This window comes from Sus scrofa, chromosome 10 (assembly GCF_000003025.6).
Source record: "Sus scrofa isolate TJ Tabasco breed Duroc chromosome 10, Sscrofa11.1, whole genome shotgun sequence".
NCBI classification, from domain to species: Eukaryota; Metazoa; Chordata; class Mammalia; order Artiodactyla; family Suidae; genus Sus; species Sus scrofa.
In genome coordinates, this window is record NC_010452.4 from 8290252 (window position 1) to 8303404 (window position 13153).

General features: G+C 42.2%; 1 protein-coding gene across 1 annotated transcript in view; it reads left to right on the plus strand.

Moving 5' to 3' along the window:
* Positions 1–5892, plus strand: part of RRP15 (ribosomal RNA processing 15 homolog) — a 42346-nt gene extending 36454 nt beyond the window's left edge. Inside the window, exon 5 of the mRNA XM_005653760.3 lies at positions 187–5892. Within this exon, the coding sequence (XP_005653817.1) occupies positions 187–330 (144 nt within the window). The 3' untranslated portion in view covers positions 331–5892. The remainder of the gene's footprint in view (positions 1–186) is intronic.

Sequence of the window (13153 nt, forward strand, 5' to 3'; positions counted from 1 at the left end):
CACAGTGCTGTATATTCATGCGCGTATACAGTCGTCGTGTACAAACAGAGTTCGTCTATAATTTGTCTCGGTTTCACTCCTGTTGTAAAACTAAGTGTTGACAAGTTTGTTTTGTAGCTCGGATTTTTAAAATGTGCTTGTGCTGAAATTGACTCTCGAACGTTTCGATGCTGTAACTTTCCTCAGACTGAGGTGAAAGCCGAAGAGGGCCCGGGATGGACCATCCTGCGTGATGATTTCATGCTGGGAGCAACCATGAAAGACTGGGACAGAGAGAGTGATGGCCCAGAGGACAGCAGACCGGGACCTGAAAGTGACTCGGACACGTAACACAGTTCACGGTTTTTTTTTTCCCAGAAAACTACTTTGGGCTCCGAAAGTTGGGGGATTTTTATGAAGATACCTTGGGGGATTTATATGAAGATACCGTTTGTAAGGAAGCCAAGAGACTCACTGTTAGCAACTTCGGTATTTCCCGTTTTCGTATAAACCTTGTTAAATTATTCTCTTTCAGGCCTTGTATAGTTTACGCATTGTTCCTCAGAACATTTGTAAAAAGAAACATTTCTTCTCGAGATACTCATCTTGCCAGGTTCATTGTCAGTTTTCATATTGGTCATGGATATTGGTATTTTATTTCAGAATCGCCAGTGTTTGTAGAAATGCAATGCTAATACATAATTAAAATGAACGCTCCTTGAAGTTAGTATTTTTCAGCCTTTCAACTTGGTGGGGAGGGTTGGTGTTTGTTTTAATGAGCTGTTGAGAAAACCTGTGTAGCAAAATGTTTATAGTGTTTCTCATTTGGGTTGATGATTTTATTTTTAGATATTATGGCAAATATGATTTAGAAACATCAAATCTCTGCTTTTATATTATTGGACAGATTTATTTAAGTGTTGGGTTATTTTGGTATGAGAACTTACTGTGGTGGAAATTCTCCTATTTAACTTACGCAGTGAGACATGATTTCTTAGGAAACATACAATGTACTGGCTTCTCCTTTTTTTGTTGTTTTTTTGTTTGTTTTCCTAAACATTTAAATTAGCTGAGGTTCTTTTTTGTGGACCGACTGACAGTGAAATGATAGACAGCAGGCAGTCTGCGTCAGTATGTTGCATCTGATTGGAGAATTGATTCCTTATAGTTGCCTTAAAGATGATTAAATTGGGTGACTTTTAGAATCTAGACGTTAAACAGAAAAAGAAGAAAAGGCAGGACTATTTAATATCACTCCAGAATTTCTGTGAAACTGGGCTTAAGATGCAAAGTTTGTAGGGAATTATTTAATAAAAATGATCTATTTTTTTTTGAAAGGAGCCACCCTTTTTTCTTCATCTTTTCCATAAGGAAAATAGTGCCCTCCTACTATCCACTTGCACATGCTTTTGCCTCTGTTCTGTATCGAAGGATAATCCCCCCCTCAAAACTCTGCAGGAGGAGAGATGTTTATATTTGCAGACCCATTTGAGTCTTACAGATATCATGTAACCAGAGTTAAATTAGTCTGCGGCCTGGTATTTGTTACTATGCTAAAGGATGGGACACATCTAAGATATCAAATGATTAAACTAGCAGAGCTCAAAATGCGTTTTTGTATTTGTCCAAATTTTTGAAATGTAGTGTCTTTTTTAATTATAGAACTGCTGTTTTTTTCCGTGTAATATAAGTAAATGTCACAAATACTCCTTAAGCCGAACACAGCATCTCAATATAACTTAACCCAGAGAGCTATTTCAGTAAAACCTAACATGTAGATAATTTTGAAGAAAAACAATTTTTTTCTCAGAATTAAAAATTTTACTGAATTTTTTTTGCTATTAATCTGTTTCCGAATCACATTAAATAAAGTTTTGAAACTGATGTGCTTCTGAAGAATCCCTCGGGTGACGGAAGTAAATAACGTCTCCTTTAGTGAAACAGTTGTTTTCAAACATATACTCGTACAGTCCTTGGTTTAATTTAGAAAAAGCCAAGATTTTCAAACTGAAAGTAAGGAAGAGAATATTTGCAGATGTTCTTCTTTCAGAAATTATTTTAAAATAAAATCGAGGAGTTCCCGTCAGGGCTCAGTGGTTAACAAATCTGACTAATATCCATGAGGATGCAGGTTCAGTCCCTGGCCTCGCTCAGTGGGTTAAGTATCTGGTGTGGCCATGAGCTGTGGTGTAGGTCGCAGATGTGGCTCGGATCCCACGTAGCTGTGGCTGTGGTGCAGGCCGGCGGCTACAGCTCGGATTTGACCCCTAGCCTGGGAACCTCCATATGCCACATGTGGCCCTAAAAAGCAAAAATAAATAAGTAAAATAAAATTGAGTTACCACTATAAAAAAATGTATCACTTATGTTAGAAGGCTGTAAAGCATATATAAATTACATGAAGTAATTTTTATCATAAAGATGGGATGTTTTATATGTTTTAGTATTTCTGCATATTGGCTATCAAATATTTAAACAAAACACTACCCTATATGAATCTAAGGATTAGCATATTATTTTAGAAACTAAGTGTGTTGTATCTTAAGGTGGATTTTTAAATAATCTAGCTCTGTCATCTCTACCCTATTTTACTTACAGCATTTAAACTCTTCTGACATCCGTCAGGTAAATCATTCTGCATTTTTGTTTTCTTCTAATATTATCTTTGGGTTTTTAAGGAGGGAAGAGAAAAGGAACAGCATTCCCATATACCCCTCCAGTGTATCTAAATATAAGAATATTAGGGTTTTATTTTTGGTAGCTGTTTAGGGTAATAGTTATAAAAAAAAGGTTTATTTTTATTTCTACAAAGAACAGTGGAAAATGGTAACCAGTATTTAGGTATTACCTGATTTCCTTCTCTGGATATTTGGATGGCTGGGGTGAGTGTTCTCAGTATTAGCATAGTTAAGTATATTGCTTATTTTTTGGTTTTAGGCATTGAATTCCCACAAAGTTAATAATACATGTAGACTGACAATAACTTAGAATCATCACAGTGGTTTAGTGCTTTAGCTTAGAGTATTGCATTTATTTTTCAAGTTACCTAGACTTTACATAGATCAGGCATTATTTTATTCATTGAAAATATATCTTGGAGACACTTTGGATAGAACAGTTCAAAGGCTCACTCTTAGTACCTAGAAGCTCAGATGACTCAGTAGGAGGTTCTGGAAGGTTTCTTTGAGAGTAAATCCAATCCTTTAAAATAATTTTGTTTTTCATGATAAGTGGGTGAAAAGGATTGTACTTTCAGGGTTTTTTCATCACTTTGTTATGCGCATCTAAACATACTTAATATCCAGTGGCTGCTGAAAAACTAATCCTGCCGCTCTTGCTGGTGGTCTTTGGGGTATGTGAATACAGTACTTACCTGTAAAGCCATTTAACTGCAGCTTTGAGATGCCGGAAGATGTCCTAGTCAAGCATATAACAGCAGAGAAGTCCTAAGGCTGAAGTGTGAACAGAACAAACTGAAGGCAAAAATTGTGCTGCCAACGAGCTAAAGAAACCGTCAGGCCTCAGAAAATGCCTGTGAAGTCCTCTTCATAGAGCATAGCTATCTCTAGACGAGCTAGGAGATCAGATCAGTAAGTTGACACTTCCGCATCGTCCGGATAACTTTTCCTTCCTGTATTTGTTTACTTATTTTTGCTATTTTGTTATCCGTTTTTATTAATATAGGGAGACACAAGTGAAACGGGACAGAAGTTTTGTTTTTCTCATTCCTTTTAATGACCACAGAGTACCGCTCTTGTGCTTGGACTATTGATATGTTTGTGCCTCATGAATTTCACTTTAAAACAAACATTTGAAAAATCAGTAGTTTTTTTTTGTTTTTTGTTTTTTTTTTTAGCATTTGTGATTTCTTAAGGAAGTGTCTATCTGTCTGTCTGTCTGTCTGAATCCAGGCTGCTATGTCAGATACCATGGACTGGGGGCTAAAGCTGCACCCATTTCTTTCTCCTGGTTCTGGAGGCCGGGAGGCCCAGCATCAGGCTGCCGGCAGATGTGCCGTCTCCTGAGTACCCTCTTCCTGGGCTGTGGACAGCTGACTTCTTTCTGCGTCTTTACTTGGGGAAGAGAGCCGATCTTTCTCAGAGCTTCTTTTATGAGGGCGCCGAACCCATCCGTGAGGGCTCCACCCTCATGACCCCCGTCCTCTCTCACGTCGGGCAGAACAGGGCTTCTGCATAGGCATTGGGAGGGAGGGGCCAAACTTCAGTCCGTCACAGTGTATGAAATAGCAACGTGTACATTTTCAGCTTAGATATGAAATGACTTTAGCTCCCATTGTTTACTGGCTTAACTTTCCTGCTGGAAAGAGAAAGCTACGTGAGACATTTCTCTGGCTTTTATTGAGCACCTGCTCCAGGAACTCCGCTGGAGTTATTTGAGTAGTGATGTTTTTATGACAAAATCAGGGATGATTTTACTCCTGTAAAAATCAAAAAGTTCCTGCACTAAGTGTCCATTGTATGATTTGACTCATGTGGCACTTTGGATGAGCACTTGAATCAGCCAGGTAATGACAATATTTGTTTTAAAAAAAAATTGTTAAAAGATAACCTTTTGAAAACTTATTATAGTGGAACCTTAAAGGGCACATTTAAATACTATTATAATAGAGTCTACGTAGTATCGTAACAGAGGTCCTAGAATAATGAAGCTTGTCTAGGGCTGTGATAGGGTTAATTTGCTCACTTCACTTTTATTCGGAAACGACTTTCAATTGAGGGAAGCATTTTCTTCTCCTCTTCCCTTGAGTTCATCGATCAGGATCAGCGTGACTGCTAAGTGCTCCGCTCGCCGTGCGAGTGACGGGTGGGTAGTCTGTGAAGCCCTGCAGATATTTTGAGCACGAGGTCTCCTTGAGGTGAAGTGGCCTTTAGAACACATTTTGGAACCAGGAGCGAGAACTCCTGCACGCCTGCAAAGAGCTCTCGCATTCTTCCCCCAAGGAAGCAGGAGTCTGAATTTTGACCTGCTGCATCTTACTGACTATTGGAGCAGACGTGGGTCCGGTGAATTTTTTGCTGGCTGAGCTTTTCTGAAACGTGATGAAATATGTCAATCGGGAGGACGTGTGAATAGATGTGGGAATAAAATGGTGTTTGAGGTAGGAGACCAGACCTTTGGAAGAGGGCCTGGTGGTTAACAAAGTACCAAGAGCTGTAATGAATCCCCTCAGCATGTTGTAGGTTGTAGCTGTCTTCCAGTGATTCTTAAATAAGTTTGGATTCTCTTCTAAAGGGTGTTTTCTAGCTTAGAACCACAGCAATATTTTTCATCCGGTCTCCTGAGTATTATTTCAGGGAGTTATGATTTAGGGCTTTTGTGCTCAGAAGAGGTGTCTTCAGAGACAAAGTTATAAAATATGCTTTTGTTTTTTGGCCGCACCTGCAGCATATGGGACGTTCTCTGGCCAGGATCAAACCCGTGCCACAGCAGCACCCCAGGCCACTGCAGTGATCATGCCTGATCCTTAACCCACTGTACCACAAGGGAACTCCCAGAATGGTCTGACATGGCTCACCTCACTCACCGCCCCCCCCACCCCCTCTGGAGCAGGAGTCCATATTTCGCTTTTCATTTGAGGAGTTAAATAAGGGTATCTGTTAGAGGAGTGGGCCTAACTCCTTATCGTGGTAGTCTCTCCATCACTACTGTCCACCCGGCTTTCTGTGATGAAGGGAGAATTTTCTGTCTCCACTGCCCTATAATACAGAAGCACAGGTGGTCACTGAGCATTGCCGTGCGGCTAGGATACAAAGAAAAGGAATCTTTCACTTTACTTGGTTATTTCAAGTAAAGCTTCTTGTGGCTAGTGGTGGTTTGTCTACCTATGAAGAGAATAAAGTCACAGAACATATATCAGGTCCTAATAAAACATCAGTAAATTTTGAAATTGCATGTCTCTCTTGAATTCTTCCTTAAAACTTTTACAGATAGAATATAAGTAGATACAAATAAAATGCTGGTGTGATTTTAACAAATTCTTATTGACTTCTTTTTCACTATTTGTGTTTTTTAAAAGATATTTTAAGTTGCTTTAGAATTCTTTCCTGAGGTGTAACTATCATCCTTACATCTTAAGCCACTGTGCATACATCGCATGTGGCATTTGATGCTTCAGTATTATCCTCTGCAGCTTTCAAAATGAGCACACGAAACTTGAAATCTCATTTTGCTGGACTCTGAAAGAGTAGATTGGTGATGTACAAAAAAGGATACACCAGAGCAGCAGGTAGCAGATGCCATCCAGGTTGGCGAGTCTCAGTGCCGGGGCTTCTGAGCCCCCTTATTTAGGAGGTTTTCCTGCCAAGGGCCTTCAGTGGCAGGGCTCCCCAGTTTTCCAGCAGCCCCAGTCTGTTCCAGCAGCACACACTCGACCTCCTGCTAGAGCAAATGTATGTTGCAGATTTGGGAGAAAAAAAAGCAAAACAAAAGAAAACCTCCAGAAAACAAAGAGCCTGATGAGCATTATTAGCACAGCCAGTTTAAAATGATGAGGTGTTAACCGCATTTGTATAAATAACCGTTTCTCTAACCCCTGAATCATGACCCTGCATCTTTCATGCCGTCGGTTCATAAACATCAAAGCAAGAACACCAAGTGTGTGTGGAGTCAAGACCAACTGGGGCTCTGAATGGAGAGGCAGCTGAGAGCGTGGGTCCGCGCACGTGGGCGGCCTTGCAGCTGTCGATTCACCCCGGGGCTACTAGACAGTTGCCTCTTCGCGCCGGCAGCACCAGACTCCAGTCCTGGGTAAAAATGTGCCCCCTCCCCTGCAGTGTCCATCAACAGTGGATCGCTGTCGGTGCTCCAAACACCAGCAGGGCAGCCAGACGCGGCAGTTACCCTGAAATGCTGAGTCGAACCGAGCGTCACATCCGCGCTGTTTCCACGTGACGCTTGGGCTCTCTCCAGTGTATTATAAACAAGCTCTAGTCCGAAAGGCTCAAGGTGACATTATCCGTCTCTGCAGATGGTAGGAGTCACAGGGATAACTACTGCATGACACAACTGTCATGCCTTGGTCCTCCCAAGAACACTTTAAGGATAAATGGCTTTGATGTGACACATTGCTAGAAATAGCAGTACTCATTATTGGATGACAAGGCAAAATTTTGGACCCAGAACTGAGTTCACAGTTCAGTTTGGACTCCTATTAAGCCAAGCGTCCTTGCACACATGTCTTACAACTTTGTGAGGCCAGCATGTACCTCGGGCATAGGGATACGTTTGTCCATATTGTAAAAGCTTTGGAATAATGGGTGCACTGTAGCCCCGCACCTGCTCTTGGAGGGAGAGGCTCGAGAAACTTCTCTGCGTTTGGAAAGTTAGGTGACATGCCGGTAGATGGGTCATTCATTTCTGACCTATGTAATTGAACATGTTCTTGATAAAGAGCTCCCCCCGCAAAAGTTTAAAGTCTGGCGGAGGCAGTGTTGAGACCCAGTTACTCTCCTTCTAGAAACTATCCTCAGGAAAAGATCCCAGTTACAAAAAAAAAAAAAGGCTGCGTGAACCAGTATCAGAGAATTATTCTTAGTAACGATAAACGCCAAACAACCTACACATTCGGTGTTGCAAGGACACAGAGGTCAACCGTGGCGCGTCCACCTCAGTGCCACCGTTTGATGTGGCTGCGAACACGGGGAAATACACGGCAGCAGTGCATGCACTGCAAGTGTGAGATGAAAGACGTTACAGAGAGTGGAAGGAAGCTTTTCAAATGTCAAACATTGAGTGGATGGATGTAAGCATATGACACCTTTTTTAAGGAAAGTAAGTTTGGACGGTCTGAAAAGACAAGTCTCACGCTGAGCACAAAGATCCTGAAGATAATGACAGATTAAAACATTTACTGCCCACTTCAGCTCTAGTCCAAAAGGCTCAAGAACCCAAAACTCTAAATCCCATCTTGGTGGAAGTTGCGCAGGGGTGACCTGGCCGGGTGGGTACAGTTGAGGAGCGAATGAAGGCAGTGCTGTCAGCCAATCGGATGCGAGTTGGAACAAGTACTAAGAGCAGCAAACATGCAGTAATTATCTTGTAATTACCATTCAGTGGTTTATGATGCCCTTAACTCGTACAGTCGCCTCATAACCGAGCATCACTGTCCTCAGCATGTAGTTGCGGAACTAGGTAATAGGTTAAATAACTCGCCCAAGTTCACAGCTCATAAGCCAAGTCCAAGCTCCGTCATAGAGCTCTTCAACACAACAGCTCTGCTGCCTCGCACTTTAGATGATCTTAACGTGTTAGAGAAAACGAGATTCTAGAAATTAGTATGGTCTTACAGGAAATGAGATTCTAGAAATTGCACTTTGGGGAAAATAGGCATCTTGCATTTTTTAGTCTCATTTACTCTGCCAGTGGGAAGTAGGGCTAGATACACCTTTATCAGAAAGTGATGCCCTCTTGGCATCAGCAGTTTATGTAAAGGCTTTATTTTGGCTGCTGCTGTCAGTTTATCATACAGTGTACTACTAGAGGATGTGTTAGAGATCTCGTTTGAGTATATCTGAGAGTTAGAACTTTGCTCTTGTCTGGATGCTGTAGAAATGGAACAACAAACTATTGGAGTGGTATCCAACAATTTTATCTATTGGGACATGGCTATTGCTCCTTTTATACTAAAATCCAGCATATTTCCCATAGCTGCTGGTTGTTACCTAATGACATTAGATGACTCACAAAAGTGTAAGTGCTGACATTTTTGCTATTAAGAATTTAGATACCCAAATTATACTTTCTAAATGAAGACTCGATTTTATTTTTCCACTGGGGGGGAAAAATAACAAATCAATGGAAAGTATTCTTGAGGCGAAACTTAATTACAGTTTTTAAAGAAAAGGTTTTATAGCAAAATGACACTATATTTTTACTAGGCTGTGATGAAAATACCCAGAGAAAATTGAGCGAGTTGGTTTTCTTCAAATAGCAAGTTGGAAGACATACCACTTCTCTCCTCTAGGTGTCATCATTTAGGCTGTCATTGAATTAACTGATTCCCCCCCCCCCCCCCATTAGTTTCTGAACAAGCAGTGCAACTGGGGTATTGACGCCATGTAATTGTTACAACTTGTCAAATAACCAGGTTGACCTTGTAACTGACAGTTGTTTCGTGATCTTAATTAATTCACAAATAACCCTTTCAAACAAACAAACAAACCCCCAAACTGGTTATTCCCCAAAACCAGGTGGGCAAAATCATTTTTGTGTATTGCTGAAGTCACTTTGAGTCACAGCACAAACCCCCCCCCCCCCATTTCTGGACTTATTTCTTTGGCTCGTGATAAACAGCTTTGCCATTTGCTATAGGAACTGGAAAGATACTGCCTTTGTACTTGACACAGAGGTGTAACAAAAAAATCCAGAAAGAAACCAGAAATTGAATCTTGATCACAAAAATTTTCAAGTTAACACAACCTTTCAATTAGGTGACGTTAAATCCCCAGGTTTCGCTGGTTTTGTGCTGCGTTTACTGTTTCCTACACAGGCAAGATCAGCATGTGAAAGGTCCCTGGTATTAGGGGATGGGCAGTAGCAAACGACAGGCACATTCTGTTCTAGTTTTCTGTACCCTCAACTGGGAAGAGGACACTTTATTTTTACTTTTCAGATTCTTTATCTGTTGTTCACGTTCCAAAATTTAAAAATGGATTTGGCCTTGCCCAGAAGACAAGAAATACTTGTTAATCCCAGGGTATTATCATCTTCATCTTCTTCTTCCTTTCCGTGTGGGAGACGGGCTTTCACGGAGCTCCAAAGAGCCCTGACCCAGCGCCTCTCAGGGGCCTTGTTTAGAGGAGGGTGCATGTTTATATGAATATGCTAAAATTATACACGGAAGCATAGCTCTGATAGTGATCATTAGAACCTGCAGCACAGGCAAAGAAAAAAGAAAGCCTTGGAACTAAACAACATGCATCACTATCTCGACCAAGAGAAGGTGAACGTTTAACTGATGCTTTGTTACCAGTTCATGCTTTAAGGTGGCTTCATTTCAGTTTAACCGTTTGGGGCAGTCCTGGGTCACACCCACTGTCCTAAGTATTGATGAATAAACATCCTCTTCACTCTTGAAAGTACTCAGCTTTCTGTGATCAATGACACGGTCACCCTAGATAGAAGAACTACGTTTTTTTTTTCCTAAGACTTGAAGCAAACATCGGGAAACATTTGTGGCCCTTAGTCTCTGGTTTTATGAATCATAACTACCGGTATGGCTTTGCTTTTTAAAATATTTATTAAAATATACTTACATTTTGCTTTTAATAGTAAATATGTATTTACTATTTTTTCCTTCTAACATAAAAAAAAACCACGACATAACAGGTTTTCTTTGTATGTGCAATTACTGTTGCCTCTTTTTATTTTATTTTCTTTTTCTTCTTCTTTTTTAATTGCAGGGTTATTGTGGCAGCAGAAAGGCAGGTTTCCTTAAAATAGAAGTTGGTAACTTTGCTAATGGAAGTTTGCACATTAAGAATTTTACACAAACTGTGAAGTCCATTGAAATGATGGCAAACTCATTTAAAGACGGTATCTTAAGAAGATAAAAATTCCACTTGATGTCGTCGCACTCATTTTCCTTGTGTTTTTCTCTTATCATTTGCCCTTTCTTTTCCTTCCTCATCTTTTACTTTTAACTTGGTTAAAAGTCTCTGTCTCTCTCTCTCTCTCTTCCTTTCTCCCAGTAGCCTCATTCTGATCTCTTGCTTTGTGACGTGTCTGGGGACTGCTGGGCTGGCGGGGTCCGTGAGGCAGGAGTAGAAGTTCGGTAAAGGCAAGTGGCAGACCCTGCCCTAAAAACTAAGGAGAACCCTGCCGCTGGCTTGTTTTCATCCGCAGTAGCATTTTATCAAGCACGTGTCATATTTTGCCGGATGACAACTGTCCCCATAATATTCACTTGTTTACATCTGTCATTACGTGCTATTGATTCCTATCCGTCACCAAGTGCTATTTCAGTGGCTGAATTTGTCCAGGGGTAAGAAACCAGAGGCGCCACTTGATTTCGGTGGGCCCTGGGGGGGATGGTTCCCAGGCTTCCGGAGGCTGCCCCCCTGTTGGAAGTCTCCTGGAGCTGAAAATGTAGAGGTGGAAGGGCCCAGGGCCACCTAATCAGAGTTCCAAGGCTAAGGTCAGTGTTCCCCCGGAGAATCACCAAAGCGTGAGCAGCTTATCCTTTAAAATCTCACCGCTTGCTGATCTTGTTCTGTGCTGCCTTCTTCCGTCCCCTAAGCGCATCCCTTTATCTTTTACCACCTGATGCTCTCTTTCAGGCCGCCGCCTCCTGGTCCCTGTTCCCTCCTTTTCTCCTTATCACTCCTTTTTTGTTTAAACCTAGAGATGCAGAACGGAAACACTAGTGGGTTTTTCTTGGGGAAATCACTAACCTCTCTGGCTCCTTATTCCGAGAGCAGAAACTTGCAGAAAACTGCATACAGAACCCGAGACAACAATTATTACGGACCAAACATTGTTTCTGAATTGTGGTATCAAAGGCACAATTATAAGAGAGAACTTCAAAGGCTTTGGGTATGTTTTCACATTAAAGGGTGATTTGGCGTTTCTCAAGTGTAACCCTTAAGAGTAAAATGTCGTCTATTATGGGAGCTCTGTAGCTTTCTTTTCCCCACCTCTTGGTTTTTAAGGCTTGAAACCACTGTGGAAAGCTTTCAGAAGGGTTACAAATGAAGCTGTTGTTTCATCAGCATTAGGAAGGGCCTATTAGATCATAAACTCTTGTCTGTGAACTTTAGGGGTAAAACTCTGGACAGGGGTGAGCAGCTGTTTTGATATCAAACATTTGTTTAGCTTCTTGCAGGAATTCCACAGGAGTTAAGTGAACAGACCATTAACGAGCAGAGACAGGCTAGCGGTGGACACATCTGTATCCTCTCCACCGCTCTGATCTGGAAAGCAACCCCATTTTAGGGTATTAAATAAAATACCAAAAGTGTATTTTGTTGTCCTCTCTTCCTATGATGAGTAGGGGCCAAATATCATAATGTATAAAATACTTTAAAATACCGGTGCACATCCCCTAACCTGGGAGCTTCCGTGTGCTGTGGCTGTGGCCCTAAAAAGCAGAAGTACAATACCAGCGAGCATGTGTGTAGAGAAGCTGCTGAGAGGCATAACCATGGAGCAAATGCTAATCAGCACCTTTCTTGGCTTCTTCCTTCTCTTTACACCTGAGAAAGCGCGGACAACGCTGGTCCCTGAAGACGTGAGAGGATGCAAAGATGGTAGGTACCATTCAATGAGCACCTGCTCAAGGCCAGAAGCTCTCAGGGTATCTTGTGTGAGTTAATCCTCACGGTGCTGTGGGTACCATGTGTCCGCCCCATGTCACAGATAAACTAACACAAAGTGTCTGGGTAACTTAGCCAGGATTGCCAACCAGAGAGTGACAGATATTGGAACCCAAGAAACCTGGAATCTGGCTCGCCTGCCTCCTTGAGGCCATCTAGATGGTCTTTGTGGGTTAACCACCCTCTTAGCATCGGGTTATGACAAGCCCGGGAGACCGCTCTTGAAGGCTTACCTGGTACATCTTCAAAGGACTGCCCACCTGAGAGGCAGGAAGGGGCTCCTTCTGTCCGGCGACAATCAAGTGCCTATCCTCAGCCATACCAGACTTTACCCACCCTCCCCGTCCCACCTTCCTGGGCTTTGGGAAATTACAAGTAGCCTCTTTGGAGCAGGCCGGGAGTGGGAGGGATTGTAGAGTAAGCGTTCAACAAAGAACAGATCCTGGGCCACAGTGTGTGCCTTTGGGTTGGGGAGGGGTGGCTGTCAGGAGGATGTATGGCTTAAATTGTCTTCCCGGAGGTGATGTGGCTGGCCCGTTGCTGCTTTGGCCCCACTCTAATCTGAACCCACTTAACCTCGGGTGCCTCTGCATTTATCTCAAGAAGGTCCGTCTCCCTGGTTTGAAGGGCGACCGAGGTAACCAGCCACGCTCCAAAGCCACATCTCCCCGCAGCAGCTCTAGTCGGCAGCTCCTGCTTTACGTTCCGAGATTGGCCAGGTATAAGGACATTCACTTTCCCCCATCGTGTAGAGCTCTGTCGCAGTTCTCAGACTCCATGCAAAGGGATGACAGCTTGGTGAAACTACTAGCCCCATAGTAGTGCCTTTGGACTATATATAT